At 57.6% G+C, this 20,353-nt stretch overlaps 2 protein-coding genes across 2 annotated transcripts; one reads left to right on the forward strand and one right to left on the reverse strand.

Moving 5' to 3' along the window:
* Positions 1-1,595: 1,595 nt before the first annotated feature.
* On the forward strand, positions 1,596-7,949 carry FSTL3 (follistatin like 3). The gene is given in 5 exon segments (NM_001075710.2): positions 1,596-1,773; positions 3,119-3,304; positions 5,702-5,917; positions 6,476-6,703; positions 6,794-7,949. Coding segments are annotated over 5 exon segments (786 nt in total). The 5' UTR covers positions 1,596-1,670; the 3' UTR covers positions 6,847-7,949.
* Positions 7,950-8,741: 792 nt separating this feature from the next.
* On the reverse strand, positions 8,742-13,912 carry PRSS57 (serine protease 57). The gene is made up of 5 exons (NM_001302942.2): positions 13,809-13,912; positions 13,384-13,537; positions 12,363-12,507; positions 10,467-10,730; positions 8,742-9,127 (listed from the first exon to the last, which is right to left on the reverse strand). The coding sequence occupies exons 1-5, from the start codon at positions 13,885-13,887 to the stop codon at positions 8,918-8,920; spliced, it is 852 nt and encodes a 283-aa protein (NP_001289871.1). The 5' UTR covers positions 13,888-13,912; the 3' UTR covers positions 8,742-8,917.
* Positions 13,913-20,353: the final 6,441 nt, after the last annotated feature.

The raw sequence follows: 20,353 nt of genomic DNA on the forward strand, positions 1-20,353 counted from the left end.
AGAAGGCCATGACCTCCTTAAGGTCATGCAGTACAGAGCTTCTGGGTTCGGGAGACACGCCAGACTGGGAAGCAGAAGGCCACGGGCTGCTGGCCTCGGTTTCGAACCCACGCCAGGCCAACAATGGCCCTTTTATTTGTACAGCTCAGGACTGGGTGGCTGAGCCATGGTAGGGTCAGGTCTCGGCCAAGGTCACCCTGTGCAGCCCCCGCACACCCTTGTTAAGAACACAGGGTCTCATTCGTGCCCCATTTCCCAACCAGGAGAGAACCCCCTTGGATGGTCAGAGGCCAAGGCCAGGTCAAGACGGCTGGTGCCCTCCCTCAGTGCTGCTCTGAAGTAATGTCTCCCCTGGCATTGGCTGGGAGACATGGGTCAGGCCAGGCAGCTAAGGTGGAGGACAGGGTCTGGGTGTGGTGTTGGCCACAGATCTCGTGCATGCAGAAGAGGGGTGTGGCTTTATGGGGTCCTGCTTCTACACCTGGGGAGGGGGCAGATGCAGGAATGGGGGGCGATGAGGCATAGGTGGCCCTGGGAGATAACCAACAGCTCTCAATCGTTTGTTTTTCCTAAAAGCATTTTCTACTCCTTAAAGTTACACATTAATTTGTCTGTCTATGACCTGGACAGACCACACGAGCTCACTGAGGATGGGAGTAGGTCTGCCTTAGTTAACCTGTTGCCCCAGTACCCTCAAACGTCTTTGCCTCCAGGAGACTGTCACTAATTATTCCCCAGAAACACAAACACAAACTGTGTAGAGGGGCTGCACAGGGTCCATGAGATGTGGAAGTGCCCTGACAATTTTCTGGGGCCCCAAGGACTGAAAGGATCAGCCCAGAGTAGGAAAAGCATCCTTCTGCACTGAGGCCCCAGGGGGCTGCGTGCTTCCCAGCCCATCGTGCATTTTGGGAAACCAGGATTCCAGGTGGCAAAGGACAGAGAGCACTGACCCTTGGAGAGGAGGAGCAGGCAGATTATTCAGGCCACCTAAGGGGTTGTTGCAGGCTCAGGGTAGGAGGAGGGGCAAAGGCCAGGCACACAGTAGGCACTCTGGAAGATTTGCAGTATGATTATTGCTGTTGGCATGTTGTTGGGACCACTGGTGTGTCTGTATCTGTCTCCTCTCCACAGCCCCTCCCCCCCCCCACGTGCTCACACCCAGCTGTGCCCACCGGCTCCAGGGGCCAGGTGGCCAGGCGGGTGGCCTGGAGGGTTGGATTAGGGAGTGGCTGGGGCTGAGGTCCCCGGGTGTGTGGGAGGGGACGGGGAGGTCAGGCTACGAGCCCAGAGCACACTGGGGCCACGCCAGCCATCACATGCAGACCACGATGCGCAAGGCTCAGCAGACGCACTCTTCGTGGGTCACTGGCCAACTCGTCTCCCAAACGCACGGCGACACCTCGAACTCGAAGCCACGGGCCCGGCTCCCGGGTGGGGCCCCCGCCCCTCATCAGCTGCCGCCCACATCGCGAGCGACACTGCCCCGAGCCCCGCCGTCCCCGCGCCCCGCCCCGGCTGGCCCGCCCCGCCCCGCCCGCAGCCCGCGGGACCTTTATAGGGCGCGCCGGCCGCGCGCTGGAAGTGGTGCCGCCGCCGCCCTCTCTGCCGCCCGTCCGCCAGCTGCCCGCGCGTCCGACGCGGGGGTCGCCGCCGTGTCTGCGTTCGCCATGCGTCCCCGGGCGCCGGGGCCACTATGGCCGCTGCCCTGGGGGGCCCTGGCATGGGCCGTGGGCTTCGTGGGCTCCCTGGGTTCGGGGGACCCCGCGCCGGGTGAGTGGGGCGGCCGGAAGGGGCGGGCGGGGCGGGCCACCCACGTGGGCCTGCCGGGAATGCGGGCCGGGGGATAGGTCGGGGGGCGAGGCGGCGGTGGCAGCTGGGGGCAGAGAGCAGTGACCCGTGGTGACCCATGGCCACTGCAGGTTGAATGTGGGAATGCTTGGGGCTCCCCTCCCCCAGCCCTAAAAGACCTAAAGGAGGGTCACCAGGAGGTCAGGCGAGCAGATGTGACTCCTCACAATTTATTATCAAGAACTAGTCCCCAGGGCTGCTGACAGTTACTGAGTGCTCAGGGTCTGCCGCCTCCCTCCTGGAATCCACGCAGCAGCCCTACAGTGTGAGCACTCTTATGCCCGGTTTCCAGATGGGAAAACTGAGGCAAAGGGTCAGACAGCTTGTACGGGGCAAAGCGGATATGAACCTGGACTTTCCGGGTCCCAGTGCCCCAGAGAGGCAGGGCTGGGTGGTTGGACTCAGGATCTCCAGCCCGGGTCTCAGATCTTCGCTGGGTCTGGCGCAGGCAGACTTGTTAGAATCTCGTATCTGCCAGTTGTGGAGACGCCAGGGAAGTCACACCCCAACTCTGGGCCTCAGTTTCCCCTTTTATAAGGGGAGCAAAGATGCCGAGCTCCCCGAACTGAGCTGGTCCCTCGGAGCTCAGCAGTGCCTGGGAGCTCCTGGGATGGGGGCCCCGGCCACTCCTGCCCCCACTTAACGGTGCAGAAACTGAGGGCCATCTGTCCCCCCCACCCCACCCTGCAGCCCCACCCCACCCCTGCACTGAGGGGAGAGCCAAGCCCCCTCCCCGAAGGCCGCGTCCCCGGGGAGACAGTGAGCTCATGCAAGGGGAATGTTCCCAAGTTGGAGTGAGTAAGAGGCGGGCCAGGCGAGGGGGGGCTGCCAGGCGAGGGGGCTCCGCATGCCCTCGGGCGCTGTCTAGACAGAGGGCAGAGGCGGGAGAGGCGGCTCTAGGGCCCACTGACCCTGACACGTCCAGCTCCGGGTGTTTGACTGGTCGGGCAGGATGCCAGGCCTGGGCTGGGGGCCTGGAGCCATGGGGAGAGCTTGCCGGGAGGGGAGGGGGTTGGCAATAGAGCCGTATGGGGGCCGGAGCCCAGAGGAAGGATCCCAGAAGAATCTGCAGCTGGAGCCGGGACACCTGTGTGGTTCTCTATCCCTCCCTCCCAGGTGGGAGGTGGATCATCCCCTTTGCAGTTACTGAGCACCAACTGTATGCATCCCCATGGGCCAGCAGCTGCCTGGCAGGCCAAGGCTTGGGTGTGGAAAGGAGCACCTGGGGGCACCTCTGGCCCTGTAGGAACTGCCCCTCTGTCCACAGGTGGTGTCTGCTGGCTCCAGCAGGGCCGAGAGGCCACCTGCAGCCTGGTGCTGAAGACGGATGTGAGCCAGGCTGAATGCTGTGCCTCTGGCAACATCGACACCGCCTGGTCCAACTTCACCCACCCGGGGAACAAGATCAGCCTCCTGGGCTTCCTAGGCCTCGTCCACTGCCTCCCCTGCAAAGGTGAGACCCTGTGCGTCAGCAGAAGGCCGTGGTCTCTTGGTCAGAGGCGGCACAGGCAAGAGTGAGCTTCCTGTCTGGGGGCATGCGGGAGGTTGAGGCTGCTGGCAAGGGGATCCCAGACTCAGAGAGGGTTTGGGGGCCTTCGGGCTCCCAGGCCCTCAGCCTCCTGCAGAAAGGATTCCCCAGTTTGGTTTCCAGCCTCTAGGGTCTCACTCAGGGGGAGCCCTCTGCCCTGGTAGCCTTGCCCACCTTCACTCCACATGGTGGATAGACAGGCACACCTAGCTCCTAGAAAGGTGGATTCTCCCTGACTGGCCATTAGGGTTTGTGACCCCACACTCAGTGTTCCCAAACACTCATCTGCCCTTAACCTCGCAGGTTCCAGGGTCTGTGGTTAGGGCCACAGCTGTATGTTTAACAAGCATTTGCCTTCTGGACTGTGTTCTGTGAAATGCTGCCTCCTCCATGAGAGACTAGGAGCTCTTTTAAGCACAGTGAATGAATAGGTCAAGACATAGTCTCGTTGGAGACCCTCTCAGCCCCCTGTGCAAGACTGAACCTGCAAGGACCCAGAGGGCGCATGGGGACATGACTTGAAGGAGGTGGGCTCTGGAAACCAGGGTGTTGTTGGATGATTAGGAGTTTGCCAGCTGGAGAGACCATGGTGGGGCGGGTGGGGAAGGGGGAGCACGGAGACCATGGCCTGGGATCAGACCCGAGTGGGTGGAGTCAGGACAGAGGTGCTGGATGGAAGCTGGAACTGAGGGCTGCAGACCTGCAGGCCAAGCCGAGGAGCCTGGCTGGCCGGCTGGGATGTGATTAATACCAGATCAGCCTGGCTGGGTGGTCCTGAACTCAACTGCCATGTGCCCTGGCTCCCTCCAGAAGCCCCTCTGGGTTTTAGGAGGAGGACAGACTTCAAAAAGTGCCTGGCCCAGGCCTGACATGGTCCAGGATGCCCTCCCCCCACCTCATCTGGCCCTGGCGACAGGAACTCAGCCCTGCCACTTCTGTTCTAGCATGCGTGAAGCCACCCGGGGGAGCGTTTCCAGATGTGCGTGTGGGCGGGCAGCACAGGAGGCACCCAGGTGCAGTCCACATGCCCTGGCAGGGAGACATGAGGGGCTCTGGCTGGCTTCTAAAGGAGCTTCCATCACTGTATGCTCACCCTGTAGGGTGGAGTTCCGGATTAGCCTCACTGTTAGACTCAGGGCAACTGAGGCTGAAACTTCAACTCGAGCTCAGAGACAGACCCAGACCCACAAATCATGGAGCTGGGGGGTCCATCTGGTCTGGCCTGGAGTTCTCACGCTTAGGTGCCCTGGCTCTCCTCAATTCACAGCTGTGATGGGGCCTCAGTTTCCCACTTTGGTGTGTGTGTGTGTGTGTGTGTGTGTGTATGTATATATATATATATATATATATATATATTTGTTCAGTTGCTCAATTATGTCGGACTCTGCGGCCCTGTGGTCTGTAGCCCGCCAAGCTCCTCTGTACATGGGATTCTCCAGGCAAGAATACTGGAGTGGATGACCATTTCCTACTCCAAGGGATCTTCCCGACCCAGGGATCAAACCTGCATTTCCTGTGTCTCCAGCGTTGGCAGGCAGTTTCTTTACCACTAGCGCCACCTGGGAGGCCCCTTTGGTAAAATGATGACAAAAGGGCACCACCTTGTGGGGGCAGGTGGGAGGCTGTACTGGGCCTGGGAGGCGAAAATCAGGCTTTCGTGGGGCCGGAGTGGGGGCGAGGAGCCAGAGAGAGATTTATTTCCCTACCTGAGAAATGGGGTTGCGGGGGGCGGTAACCCTGTTTCGAGGGCTCGAGCTGTGCGAGGCCCCCTCCTCAGGAAATGAACCTCAGACCAGGCCAACACCCCGCCCTCCCCGACGCCTCTTCAGGGGAGGTCCTGGCAGGCGGGAGGAACAGACGCTGCCCATCCTCCCCAGCCCCGCGCCTGGACGGGGTGGAGCCCCCCGGGCTGACGCAGCCGGTCCCCCGCCGGCCTTCCCAGAAACGCGCGTAAATCAGGGAACAGACGTCAGCCTGAGCGGGTGGCCCAGCTGCGGAGCGAGAGCCGGACTGGGGGTGAAGCCTGTTCCTCCCAGACCCCCAGATTCCCGACAGAGACCCCTCGCTTCCGCCCACACTGAGCCCTGCACCCCGACAGAGGCCCGTCCCGCGAAAAGCGTCGAGTCCTAGTCCACTCTGGAGTGGCTGAAATTCCCCGAGACCCCAATTCAGTTTCCTCCCCCGTGAGCCCCTTCTTCGGACCGCCCCTCGCTCCGGTCCGGCCTTTATCCGTCGGAACAGGGAGCGAGGGCGCTGGGCCTCGGAGGACCTCCGGCCTCGGCCATGCGCCGCAGCCCACGCGTGCGTGTCCTCTGTCCACAGATTCGTGCGAGGGCGTGGAGTGCGGCCCCGGCAAGGCCTGCCGCATGCTGGGGGGCCGTCCGCGCTGCGAGTGCGCGCCCGATTGCACGGGGCTCCCGGCGCGCCTGCAGGTCTGCGGCTCTGACGGCGCCACCTACCGCGACGAGTGCGAGTTGCGCGCCGCGCGCTGTCGCGGCCACCCGGACCTGCGCGTGATGTACCGTGGTCGCTGCCGCAGTACGTTGGGGCGGAGCCTTGGGGAGGGGCGGGGCCCCCGGGCCTGAGCATCCTGTTAGAGGCCGCTGCCGCAGCGCTTGGGGGTGGGTCACTGGCAGGAAGGGGCGGGGTCTATAATCCAGGGTGCTTATTACAGGTCTCGTAGATTTGGGTGCGGCCCATGGTAGGCGGGGCCTAGGTGTGAGCTCGTGGGCGGGACCTATAGTCCCAAGAGAGTATCACAAGCTCAGGTCTTGTGGGATCGGGAATGGGGAAGAGTAGGGTACAAGTTTGGAAAGGGGGCTTCTGGGGCCCCTATGGGGTGAGAAATACGAGTATGAGAGTCAGAGGAACTTATTGGCGCAAAGTGGGGAAAGATTGACCGTAGATCTGGGGCGTGGCGTGGTTCGTGGAAGGGGTGTGACTTCGGTACACCAAGGGGCGGGTCTAAAGGTGGGACCAGTGAGTGGGCGGGACATTGGAAGGGGTGTGGCTTCTGGTGCAGCAAGGGGCTGGGGCCTGAAGACCCCGCCCTGTCCGGAGTCGCGCTTTTTACCTGTCCCCACGCCCCACCTGCAGAATCTTGCGCCCACGTGGTTTGCCTGCGGCCACAGTCGTGTGTGGTGGATCAGACCGGCAGCGCGCACTGCGTGGTGTGTCGCGCGGCGCCCTGCCCCGCACCATCCAGCCCCGGCCAGGAACTCTGTGGCAACAACAACGTCACCTACCTGTCCTCCTGCCATCTCCGCCAGGCCACCTGCTTCCTGGGCCGCTCCATCGGCGTGCGCCACCCGGGCAGCTGTGCAGGTGCGGCACGCAGAGGGGAGCAGCGGGGGGGTCTAGCCCCCAGCCCCTCTCCGCGCCCGCATTTCTCTTTTGGTCCCTCCCACTCTGCAGGCACCCCCGAGCCGTTAGATCCTGAGTCCGAGGAGGAGGAGAACTTTGTGTGAGCCTGCGGGACCGGCCTGGGCCTGGCGTTCAAGGCTTCCCCTTTTTATTTATTGCCACAGCAGAGTCTATTTATGTCCAACGGACACCCCCAGAACCTGGACAGGGACCACTGTGGGAGCCCTGGTGCCCCTCGACGATATCTTGGAAGGACTGGGGAAAAGAAGCCTGGGAGCAGGCTGGTGGGTGGGTGCCCAGACCCCCCAGCCCCCACCCCAGGTACCCTATTGCCCAGGAGGACCTCAAACTTATGCTCCCTTGGGGATCACTCTGTTAATTGTCGCTGCCACCAAGAGGTCTAGGGATTTCCTGCCAGCAATTAATGAGGAGGTACCCTGGCCTTCTAGAACAGGGACCAGGGGGTGAGAGGGGGTTCACAGCCTGGGTGTGAATAGATGAGCTTCAGAACATGCCCAGACCGCAGACAGATCAAGGAAGCAACCACTGTCCGCCACCAGTCCCAGGGTGACCAAGGGACTTACCTTCCCCCTTCCTCACCCATTTCCCAGCATGTCCCTGGGGGATGGGGGTGCCATCTGTGCCTCCTGACACAGGCCTTGGGCGTGGAGAGGCATCTGCTAGAACAAAGCAGGCACCATGTCAGGTGGGAGGGACCCGGTGGGGCCTGTGAGGCCCTGCTCACCCACTGGCCCAGGGTGGGGCGTATATGCCAAGACCTGCTGCATACCTGGCATCCTGGAGCCGTGTGTCTGAGGGGCACACCGGTGCCTGCTACCCTATCCACAGGTGGCGTTCCCTGTATCTTGCCCTGGCCTCTAGGCCCAGTTCCCAGCTGAACCCTCCTTGCCTGCCAGCTGGGTTTCCTCCTGCCACCTGGACTGTTGCTCTTTGTCACCTCCCCATGCCCATCTGTAGGCCAGAGGTGCAGACCCAGAGGGGGAGGGGCGTCCAGTGGGGCAGGAGCACAGCTCCCCAAGATGGTGGTGCTCATCCATGTCCTTCCCTGCCTCCAGGAAGTGCCTTACCTGTGACACCCAGAAAAGTGCCCTTTAGTAGTGGGTTCGCCCAAGCCCGCCAACAGGGCAATCTCCCCCGCCCTGGGGTCCTGCCTTACCTGCCAAAGAAATAAACACTGAAAAAGCCACTGTGGGTGTTCAGACCTTGTTTTGCTCTCCTCTCTCTGAACCTCTGTGTCCCCCCACTTTGGGAGGGGGTTACCAGCCTGGGGTGCTGTGGGGGTTTCTGAAAGCATCCAGAAGAGACACAAGTGCATGTTCTTGGGGCAGGTGCTGCCTACTTCTGGGCCTCAGCATCCAGCTTCAGCTGTGGGCAGTAGCAGGCATAGAACTGAGGCAGGTGGCATGGGGTTGGGTGGGAGAGTCTTGGCCTTTATGGGGAAGGGGAGGAAAGGAACGGGGTCTTGGTGGCTTAGGGAAGCCCCAAGAGGCCACTTGGTTTAGGGTCCAGAAATGGCGGTTTGGCCTGGAAGGGTTGGAGGTGCCCTAATGACACTGACATGATTAGTAAAAGCACTGGGCTGGGGCTCACCCAGCCTTGCTGCCAGCCAGGCACCATTTGCCTGAAGTTCTTTTCGAGGATCAGGCTTAACACGGAGGTAGGCCAACCTGAGACCCCACTCTCTCCCAGCCTTGGTTTCCCCATCTGTGAATGGGTCTGGCCGGAGGGCAGAGGAATGGCTTTCTAGGCAGGGGCCAAGGAGGCCGGGAGGCTGTCCCCAGCCTGGGCTGTGAGGCGCAGATGGGAAACTCCAGGGGGGTCAGTGTGGGGAGCGGGAGGGAGGGTGGTGAGGAGTCCAGGTCCTGTGGCTCAGGGTCCCTCAGAGAGAGGGTGGCAGAGCTGGAGCCTTGACCATTCAGAGGCCAAGGAGAAGCTGAAGGGCATGTGGGTGGACCTTGAGGGCAGACCATCATATCTGTGAGTCAGTTAACACTTTATTGTTATTTTGCCCTTTAGTTGGGAACTGATGCCCCCTACCTGCCCTGACACCAGGCTTCCTGGAGTTTAAGGGCTCATGGACCCTCTGCTCCAGCCTCAGAGTTTTCCAGGCCAGAGCTATTTGTATCGTTTGCCATCTTGGTGGTGTACCCGGTGCTACTGTGGTTCAGACAACGCCTGCCGGCCCCCCGTGGTCCTGGGCTGGGGGCCACGCTGGCCATGCCGAATCACGTCCCTGATCCAAGTCACGAAGGCGGACACCTGTGTGTACACATCGGGTGTCTTGGGATCCCCACACCAGAGGCCAGAGAAGGAGACGAGGCCATAGGCCCGATTTCTGCATACCAGGGGTCCTCCAGAGTCCGCCTGAGGGTGGAGGCAAAGGTGAGGTCAGGGGTCCCTTGCTGGGCCTCACTTTCCTTAAAGAAGCTAATATATGTAGATCTGATCTGGACCTTCTCTACCTCAAAACCCTTTTATGTCCCATGGACAGTCCCCAGAGCTTGGGCTGGGACCATGGCTCCCCAGTGCTCTTAGAGCAAAGACTAAACACATCATCTCAGCCTTTAGGGCCTAGAGAAGCCAGCCCCCATCACTCATCTGCTCTCCTCTCCCCGAACTCATTTGGTTCCAGCCAGACATGCCAGCTGTTTCTGCAGCAAACTGAGCTCCAACCTCTGTGTGCTAAGTTGCTTCAGCCTTGTCCAACTCTTTGCAACCCTATGGACTATAGCTCTCCAGGCTCCTCTGTTCATGAGATTCTCCAGGCAAGAATACTGAAGTGGGTTGCTGTGCCCTCCTCCAGGGGATCTTCCTGACTCAGGGATCGAAGCCACGTCTCATATCTCCTGCATTGGCAGGGGGGTTCTTTACCACAAGTGCCACCTGGAAAGCCCAAGCTCCAACCTCTAGGCTTTTGCCTATCCTTGAGACCCATTACTGCCCCCTGCTGGACACTCCTTGTATACCACACAAGTCTATAGCTCCTTGTGCAATGCACAACCTGCGCGACTACACAGCAGCCCTGTGACTGGTCTGTCTGCCTGGCATGTCTCCCCTCAGACATTCTCAAGGCTCCTCCAAGTCTCGAAAGTACTGTCCTCAGAGAGGCCTTCCTGAATACTCACCCTAAAGTCCCTGCTTCCTCCTCTCCCCAGACCTATCACCCTAATTTTCACCTGGAATCAGCTCTGACCCAAAGAAATATGTCCTATTGGTGTGACCATTTTACAGACGGAGAAAGTGAGCTCCTGAGAAGTGAGATGACTTTTCCAAAACCATATGTGTAAGAAGTGGCTCATCTGGATGTGGACCCGGGCAGTTGGGCTCTAGAATCTGAACCACGCACTTTGGCTAGAACAAAAGACACTCCCCTGATCCCAGTCTGGGCTGTGTTTCTCCCTGGGCATCAGGCCCAGGTTTGCCATTAATCCATACAAAGGCTTAGGAGCAGAAGCGTCTTCCTTGAGATCTGGACACTGCTTTTAAAGACACAAATCTGTAGTCCTTTGTGCAGTGCACAACCTATGCAGCCATACATGGCAGCCCTGTGACCCTGGGGGCTCCCTCCCCTTCCCAGGCCTCACCAACTGGTTAAAGGTGAGCAGGGACTTAGTTGCCCAAGCTCTCTGACCAGCTCTGACCTCTCTGAGGGCCTCAGTTTCCCTACACAGCAAGCAGGCAGGACTGAGAGTGAACATCTCACCGAGCAGAAGCCACGTCGCCGGCGGTCCCCACTGTGGGTGCAGAGCATGGCAGGGCTCAGCTGCCCCTTCCAGGAGCTGTTGCAGGCGTCCAGCTCCAGCACGCGGACCTCAGCTTCCATCAGCCCAGGCGGCAGTTCCTCGAAGTCGGACACGGAGCCCCAGCCAGCCACCTTGCAGCGTGTCCCGGCCCGGGGAGGCCTGGCGCCCCTCCGCGGCAGCCCCAGTAGTCCCACTGCAGGACCCAGGGTGGCAGAGCTGTTCAGCTGCAGGGGCGGGAGGTGCAGGGAGGTTAGGCCTGCCTGCAGCCGCCCCCTGCCACCCCTTCCTGTCTACCTTTCCTCGTCTCTTCCTGTCCTTGTGGAGAGAAGTCAGTTGCAGCTGTTGTTAGGCTGTCAGAGGGCCCGGCTGCTTCTGTCACCTTGGGCCCCTGCTCATCAGACCTCACCAGCCTCCATGCTTCCAGTCTCGCCCCCGCAGCTGCCCAGGGGTCCTGCTAACCAGCATCTTTTTCCCTGCTCTGAGCTCTCCTCCATGCCCATTGCCCTTAGGACACGGGGATAAAAAACCTCTTGGCCCATTAGTTTGGCCCTCCCCTCCTCCCACCTGCACACTTGCTCACACTGTAACACTGTACCCCCTGCTGGGGGCACCTTTCCTATCCAGCTTTTAGGACTCAGCTTAGACACCACTTTCAGGAAGTCCTCCCAGACTGCCAGTCTAGGACAGGTGCCTCCTCTGGGCTCCCATGTGCTCCTGTCAAGGCTGATTTACTCAGCTGCCACCTAGTTAGACTGGGAGTTCAGAGGGAGCCAGGCCAGGGCTGTATGTTCATGGCTGTGTATTCATGGTTTCCTGGCACACAGATGGCACTCAATCAGCAGTTATGGAATGAACAACTGGGACCCCTGGTTTGGGTGTTCACTCCCTGATCTTGGGTGCATCCCTGATCACCCCTGGCCTCAGTTTCCCCGTCTGCACAGTGGGCTAGGTGAATTAGAGCAGGGGTTCCAGGCTACGGGGTTTCACAGAGGAGCAGAATTCATATGCCAGCTTTGGCTGCCAACACTGGCTGCCTACATTATATTTTGCCAAGAAAACCCCACACCCTAGACCCTCCTGTTCCCAGGGTTTCATTTTTGTTGTGTTGAATGTCCCCTCTGTTTGATTTTCACCCATTTCAAGGGCAGTTTGGGGATATTCTCCCTTTAAATGGCAGCTCCGTAGTCCCTGGGGTTGAATTTGGGGCCCCCCAGGTGGGGGCTGTGGGAAGGGTGGTCCCCCAAGCAGGAAGGGCCATGTGAGGTCCAAATAGAGGCACATGTGCGGGGAGGGAGGAAACCCCCTGGAGGGCCTGAGGGGGCAGGGATCAGGGTCTTTGATGGCCCTACAGTCTCACTGTTTCAACGTGAATGTGGAGCATCTGCTGTGTACCACAACTCACCACAGACGAGATAAAAATCCCCGCCCTCAAGGGCAGAGGTGGAACCAGTGGTACAGGTGCTTCCAGAAGGTGTGGGTGGTGCTGGACACAGAAGAGGGGATGGGGTGAGAAGGGGGGAGCCAGGGGCAGCCGAGAACTGGAGGTCATTAAGGGAGGCTGCCTGAGAAGGGGACAACTGAGCAAAGACCTGAAAGCCACATGGAGTCTGGGGAACATGGGCTGGGCAGGGCCACAGCCAGCGCAAAGGCCCGGGGGTCAGAGCCTGTTGGGGTGCTGACTGCTCAGCAAGCAGCAGGCCAAGCGGGCTGGGTGGGTGTTCCAGAGGGCAGTGGAGGGAGTGACTTGACTCACAGGCGCCTAACAGCTGTTTTTAAACAAGTCAGGCCATGGTAAGGGGAGGGGTAGGGACAGGTCCGACCTGCACCGAGGGCCCGATCCCCACGCAATGGGTCACCTGCAGCAGACAGATGTCACTGGTGTGCGTGGTGGGCTGGTAGTCTGGGTGCGTGATGACAGCGGAGATGCTGAACACCTGCTGTGTGGCCTCCTTGGTGCGCAAGGCATGGGCCCCCAGCACTACCAGGCCTGTCCCGGGGTCTCTGTGGGGGGAATGGGCGGGGAATGTGAGCAAGGCTGAGGTGAGGGCTGTCTCACACAGGCTCAGTCTCTCGCCTCCTGGGAAGTAAGCCCATGCCATCCTCCTGCCAGCTTGTGATGATAAATGTTGAGTTGATCACCCTCCCGTCTCAATTATGGTATTAACTCCAATTGCTGCAATATATATATATATATATTTTTTTTTTGACCACTCCATATTAGATGTGGCATCTTAGTCCCCCAACCAGGGATCAAACCCATGGCCCCTGCAGTGAAAGTGTGGAGTCCTAACCACCGGATCACCAGGGGAGTCCTGCTGCACTATTAATTTGAATACTTATTATAACATTATACTTCAAATGAATATAACACTCATTATATTTATTCTAATTCCCATCTGGATTATAGCATTGCCTCTAATAATTTCAATATTAATGTTAGTAATTATTGTATCAATATACTCAGAATGAGGGCTTCCCAGATGGCGCTAGTGGTAAAGAACCCGCCTGCCAATGCAGGAGACGTGAAAGACTGCGATTCGATCCCTGGGTTGGGATGATCCCCTGGAGAAGGGCATGGCAACCCGCTCCAGTATTCCTGCCTGGAGAATCCCATGGACAGAGGAGCCTGATGGGCTACAATCCGTGGAGTCTCAAAGAGTCAGACACGACTGAAGCGACTTAGTATGCATGCAAGCACACACTCAGGATGAATGCAACGGTTGTAACCTCTGCTTATGGTCATGGCTGCCGGTCCTTCCCTACTTCTCCTGCCCCTTTTTCTCTGTTAACTCCCCCTGCCCAGCTGAGAGGCCCATCTGCACAAGCCCCCCTCCACCCCCCTGCCCACACCAGTACATGCCCTCATCCCAGGCTCACCGGCCGCTGAAGCAGTGGGCAGCCGACACAACCCAGCGGGCCCTCAGCAGGAAGCCCCCGCAGTGGTGCTGGCCCTGGAACTTCACGGATGCCATATAGGGCCGGGAGTGGGGGGTCACCTCGTGGCCCCCAATGATCTGTGCCCCCCAGGAGCCTGCAGGCAGGGTGGGTGGCCTGTCAGGGGTGGGGCAGGATGGGGAGGGGGTCAGGCTGGGGGGAGGCAGGAGAGACAGAGATGGAAAGAGAAGACCCTGGAGTTTGCAGAGTGGGGAGCCAGACTCCCTAAAACCTGGGGCTGGGACTGGGCCTCTTGCCCGCCCCCAAACTGCGACCCGAGAGAAGCAGCCATGCAGGGGGCTGGGGCTTCCTGGGTGGGTCCCTGTGGGCCTCTGGCAGGCTTGGGTGGAATACTTGGGGGTCCTCACCTGGGGGCCTCATGGGCAGTGTCAGGACAGCGGTCACAGTCAGCAGCAGGCGGCCCCAGTCCCCCACCCCAGGCCCCATGGCTGTCACAGGCAGGTGTGTCCCTGGAGAGCTCAGTGGGCCGCACCCCTCCCAACGTCCAGGAAAAGGGAAATGGGGCTGTGGCCTGTGGTCGGAGGCCCCGCCAGCAACGGCCGGTTCTGAGCCAGCACTTTAGAAAACCCAATGATTCTCCTGCATTGGGGTTGTTGATGACAATCATAATTGCCCAGGAGACCAGCAGTGGAGGGGTGTGAGGGCTCCAGGGCCCTGTTGTTCACCCAGAAACCAAGTAACCAGTAACCTTCACCAGAAAATGCTAAGCAGCCGGCAGCACTGCAGCCTTGGCCACCCCTCCGGGTTGGGGGCCAGCTCACCAGATGGAGGCAGTCCCGCCTCAGCCCTGCTGGTCACTGCCTCCGGCCTCAGTCTCCCCATGTGCAATCCCAGCCCCAGAAAGCCCTGTGATTCCTGCTGCCTTTGCTGCATTTTTGAGCACCTACTGTATACCAGCCTCTAGTAGGTGCTAGAGGTGGAGCGTAATGTGACAAAGGCCCCCACACCCTTGGTGCTGACGTTTCTCCCGGTTGACGGTGTAGATCCGCTGATCTGGGCTCACAACGGAAGCACAGGGCCTGGCGGTCAGATAACACCAAGCTAATCGGGTTAGTTCAGGTCCTCAAAGGTGGGGCCAAGGGGCAGGGGCTCCTCCTGTGGGCACTGGGGAGCCAAGGAGGCCTCAGAGCAGGGAGGGGGTGGCAGGGCCTTGGTGAGCCTATGGACATATAGGTCAGAGACCCTGTGCTGCCCTGGGGAGGCTTTGCTGAGGCCCCGCTAATGTGGAGACGCAATGAGAGGTCTGGGAGGCAGGTTAGAATTCCAACATGGGCTCATGGAGCTGAATCCAGGGGTGGGCAGGGTTGGTCCCTTTGGAGGCTCCTGGGGAGCACTGGCTCCCCCCTTTTCCAGCTTCTAGAGGAGCCACATCCCTGACTTGCAGCTCCTCCCTCCATCCTCACAGCCAGCAGCGCAGCATCTCCTGTCTGTCTGCCTCTGATCCTCCCCTCTGCCTTTTATAAGGACCCTGTGATGACACTGGGCCCCCTGGGGAATCCAGGGTCGTTCCCATCTCAGGTTGTTGCTGTTCAGTGGCTCAGTCATGTCTGACTGTGACCCCATAGACTGCAGCAGCAGGCCAGCGTCCTCTGTCCTTCACTATCTCCTGGAGTTTGCACAGATTCATGTCCATTGAGTCAGTGATGCTATCTAACCATCTCATCCTCTGTCGTCCCCTTCTCCTCCTGCCCTCAATCTTTCCCAGCATCAGGGACTTTTCCAATGAGTCAGCTATTCGAATCATGTGGCCAAAGTATTGGAGCTTCAGCTTCAGTATCAGCCCTTCTAATGGATATTCAGGGTTGATTTCCTTTAGGATTGACTGGTTTGATCTCCTTGCTCTCCAAGGGACTCTCAAGAGTCTTCTCCAACTCCAGTTTGAAAGCATCAATTCTTTGGCACTCAGCTTTCTTTATGGTTCAACTCTCACTTCCATACATGACTACTGGAAAAACCATAGCTTTGACTAGACAGACCTTTGTCAGCAAAGTGATGTCTCTGCTTTTTAATACGCTGTCTAGGTTTGTCATGGCTTTTTCCCATCTCAGGGGCCTTAACTTAATCTCACCTGCAAAGTCTCCTCTGCCCCATGAGGTGACATGTCCACAGGCCCCAAAATGAGGACAGGGTTGTTGTGGGGCTATATTTAGCCAGCCTCAGTCCCCTGTGTTAATTACTATGCTGCACAAGCTAGAATCAAGATTGCCGGGAGAAATATCAATAACCTCAGATATGCAGATGACACCACCCTTATGGCAGAAAGTGAAGAGGAACTAAAAAGCCTCTTGATGAAAGTGAAAGAGGAGAGTGAAAAAGTTGGCTTAAAGCTCAACATTCAGAAAACGAAGATCATGGCATCTGGTCCCATCACCTCATGGGAAATAGATGGGGAAACAGTGGAAACAGTGTCAGACTTTTTTTGGGGGGGCTCCAAAATCACTGCAGATGGTGACTGCAGCCATGAAATTAAAAGACGCTTACTCCTTGGAAGGAAAGTTATGACCAACCTAGATAGCATATTCAAAAGCAGAGACATTACTTTGCCAACAAAGGTCCGTCTAGTCAAAGCTATGGTTTTTCCTGTGGTCATGTATGGATGTGAGAGTTGGACTGTGAAGAAGGCTGAGTGCTGAAGAATTGATGTTTTTGAACTGTGGTGTTGGAGAAGACTCTTGAGAGTCCCTTGGACTGCAAGGAGATCCAACCAGTCCATTCTGAAGGAGATCAGCCCTGGGATTTCTTTGGAAGGAATGATGCTAAAGCTGAAACTCCAGTATTTTGGCCACCTCATGCGAAGAGTTGACTCATTGGAAAAGACCCTGATGCTGGGAGGGATTGGGAGCAGGAGAAGAAGGGGACGACAGAGGATGAGATGGCTGGATGGCATCACAGACTCGATGGACGTGAGTCTGAGTGAACTCCGGGAGTTGGTGATAGACAGGGAGGCCTGGTGTGCTGCGATTCATGGGGTCGCAAAGAGTCAGACACGACTGAGCGACTGAACTAACTAACTGACTGATTGTTATCACCCGTGGTACTAACAAGGAAACTGAGGCACAGCCTTGAAAGTGGCAGGGTGAGGGTAGAACCAGCTGGTTTGGAAAGAAACATGGCATTCAGGCACCTGGATCTCATCACAGAGAGGCTCACCAACCAGGCAAGCAGATGTGAATTTTTTTAATTAATTAATTTTTGGCTGTGCTGGGTCTTCATTGCTGCGTGGGCTTTCTCCTGTTGTGGTAAGTGGGGGCTACTCTTCAATTGCAGTGTGGGGGCTTCTTATCGCGGTGGCTTCTCTTGTTGCTGAGCAGGCTCTAGAGCACAAGCTCAGTAGTTGTGCATGGGCTTAGTTGCTCCATGGCTTGTGGGCTCTTCCCAGAGCAGGGATCAAGCCAGTGTCTCATGCATTGCAAGGTGAATTCTTAACCAGTGAACACTGGGGAAGCCCGGGCACATGATTCTAGGCCACTAAGTTTGTGGTGATATGATAGCAGCTGCAGGAACCATCAGGCCTTGAACACAGAGCAAAGTGGGAAACAGGGTCCATGTGGAAGTTGTTTCCGGGGTCTAGGCCAGGCTGGACCCTGTGCTTCCCCGGAGGTCAAAGCAGCTGGTAGGGGATTATTCCTTAGGTGACTTCAGTGGCTCCTGTCCACTGTGGGGCCCTGGGATTGGCCTGTCACAGCTGTGCTCCCGTGTCGGTCACTTCCCCCAGCCACACGCCCCAGGGTGTGTGGGACTCATGCAGTCCTAGAGAAACCCAAGGCTGTTGGAATTGTTGCTGTCCCCATGTTACTGATGGGGTAAACAGAGGCACAGAAAGGTCAAGTGCTTTCACCAAGTTTGCACAGCGAGGGAGCGATGCGCCAGAGTTGCAGCCTCAGACTAGCTCGTGCTGTCTCTGCCAGGGGCCAACTCTGCCCACAGCCTGGAACATTTCCTTCTTTTCTGGTGAGAGTTGTGAAACCAGCAACCGTCCTTCAAGGATCCGAATAACCAAGCTTGCTGAAATTCTAAGGAACCTCCTGTGTGGGGCTCAGTGTTTCCATTTCCTAAACCAAGCCCCATAGAGAGGAGCCTGGCTGGTCTGGGGCTGCACAGCAGAGGGTCTTGAAACCAGAACTCTGAGACTTGAAGGGTCTTTGCATGGAGGATTTGGTGGCTTTCTAAGTCACAGCAATGATGGTGATGATGATGATAATGATGAGAAAACTCCCTTTACTCCCCTGAACACTTACTTTTGTTGTTGATTTGTTGGAGCTTTTTATATATTGAGGAGGTTAGCTCAAAGTCAGCTGCTGAGCACCTGAGTAGGGCACACATGCAGTCGGTGTCTATCACCTTGCCCTGAGCGGGTCATGCAGTCAGCACTCAATAAGTGAACAGGCCCTTCCTTAGCCCAAATTAGCAGCAGAGGTTCAAGCAGTTAGAAGAGGAATGGAGCTTGGTCAGGAGCCCCTGAGAACTTGAGAAAAACTCAAAATCTTCCCAGTGAGCCCCCAGACACAGTGTTGAAGCCCAAGGACCCCACCCACCCCGACTTGGCCTCCATGTGTCTCAGTTTCTTCATCTGTGGATGGGGTTGGTGCTTGGCCTGGGGTACAGGCCATGCAGGTGTCAACTGGTGACGCTTACCCTTTACTTTTTTAACCCCTTTAACTCACACTCCAAGGAGATTGCTTCTTATTACTTGAAATGGGTGATGCTGCCTTAAGAATAAACAGCCCAGGGACATCACTGGTGGTCCAGTGGCTAAGGCTCTGTGCTCCCAATGCAGGGGTGCCTGGGTTCAATCCCTCGTCAGGGAACTAGATCCCCCATGCCGCAACTAAGACCCCAGTGCAGCCAAATAAACATTTTTTTTTTTTTTAAAGAATAAACAGCCCAATCCACCAGCATCTTGTATGGCAGTCACTCCCCTGTGGGTGCCAGCCCAGCCAGTGAGGGGTTGTGCCAGACACAATTGCACTTCCCAGACTTTCTCCTGGACCTGCATCCAAGGACCTGGCAGAGAAAGGGATGTGTGGGTCTCAGTGTGCGGCACATGGGGGCCCTGAGCAAACCCATTCAATGAATGGGTCTCTGAAGCAGCAGGCAGAGACTCACCACTTCTCTCCACCTTGTCTGCCTTTTCAGCCTCCAGGATTTCTGCAGGGGGAAGATGGGTCACTGTTGGGGTCCCTAGAGCTGCCCCCACAGCTGTCTGGGCCTCAGTCTCCTCCTCTGAGGAGCAGGTGACCTGAGAGGATCTCTAAGGGTGTTGGCGAGAACTCAGCAGGGGGCTGGGTGTCCTGTGCACCCCTCATCTGTAAACCGCATGCTACTGCCACCACTCCTGCTGAGAAGATCAAAGGAGACAGCAGGAGGCATGCAGTCCTTCACTCCATGAGTGTTTACTGAGCGCCCATTGTGAGCAGGCACTGGATATGGGAGGAAGGGGACACAGACCCCCGCTCTGGCAGAGAGCTGGGCGCGAGACACCACAGTGAGTGACATCATCAGAGGCGGAACTCAGGGGGGAAAGTGACTGAAGTTGGCAGGAAGCAGAGGGAGGAGAGTAGGATTTTAGGGCAAGAAGAAGACCCAGGAACGCGGGGAAGGTGGGGAGGGGGCACCTGGAGGAGGGCCCAGTGGGTGAGCGGTGGGGCGAGCGGCAGGGGCAGGGGAAGGAAGGGCGCTTCCAGGGCTCAGCTGGGCCTTCAGAGCCAGGCTGCAGGGCACTGGGAAGCTATAGAAGGTGCTTGAGTGGGGCAGGTTGGGGAAGACGGTCTGGTGAGAGTGGAGAGGAGAGAGGAGGCAGGGAGACAGGGAGAGGGCAGTGAAAGGAGGCAGGAGTAGCAGGCACAGGGCCTGAGCTAGAGTCAGGGCTGGGAGACATGGGGCAGCGTCTCTGACTCGGGAACAGGAAAGGGGTGGTGACTGGGGCCCATGCAGAGCCCAGTGTCAGACCCACTGAGATCCAGATGCCCAGAGGATGTCCAGTAATGGCGAGAGCTGTGAGGTGGGCATGCCTGTTTCATAAATAAAGTTTTATTGGCACAGGGCCACTTGATGCCGCAATCTACCGCCTCTGGCTGCAATGGCAGAGCTGAGTCCTTGCAACAGATCGGCCAGCCCGCAATGCTGGGAATATTTACTATCTGGCCCTTTACAGAAACAGTGCCAACCCCTGCACGAGTGTGAGCTGGGCCCTATTCCAAGTCCTTCAGCAGCCCTAGGAGGTAGGGAAGTGAGGCTCAGAGAGGTTAAGGAGCAGACCTGGCATCACACAGCACCTGAGGAGCTGAGCTGGGACTGGAACCCAGGCCCCCTGCTGTTTCTGAGTCTTTTCCTTTGTTCTGTTTGGTAGTTGATTTCATTCTTTCCCTGCTAAATGGGTGCATGTTCACTGTAAAAAGGGGGTGCAAAGGCCTTTGGGGGTAAAGGTGGACAGGCCCCCATCTGGGGCACATCCTGCCCCATCTTTATCCAGACCTCATCCAAGCCTGTTTCATTTGTTCTTGTCATTCAGTTGCTCAGTTGTGTCTCTTTTTTTGTGACCCCATGGATTGCATCACGCCAGGCTGTCCTTCACCATCTCCCGGAGCTTGGTCCAGCTCACATCCATTGAGTTGGCGATGTCATCCAACCATCTCAACCTCTGTTGCCCCCTTCTCCTCCTGCTCTCAGTCTTTTCCAATGAGTCAGCTGTTTGCATCAGGTGGCTAAAGTATTGGAGCTTCAGCATCAGACTTCAAATGAATATTCAGGGTTGATTTCCTTTAGGATTGACTGGGTTGATCTTCTTGCTGTCCAAGGGACTCTTAAGAGTCTTCTCCAGCACCACAGTTCCTTTACACAGCCATTTACTGAGCACCACTGAGCAGAATCGTTTTACAAAAGCCCTAAGTAC

This window comes from Bos taurus, chromosome 7 (genome assembly GCF_002263795.3).
Source record: "Bos taurus isolate L1 Dominette 01449 registration number 42190680 breed Hereford chromosome 7, ARS-UCD2.0, whole genome shotgun sequence".
NCBI classification, from domain to species: domain Eukaryota; kingdom Metazoa; phylum Chordata; class Mammalia; order Artiodactyla; family Bovidae; genus Bos; species Bos taurus.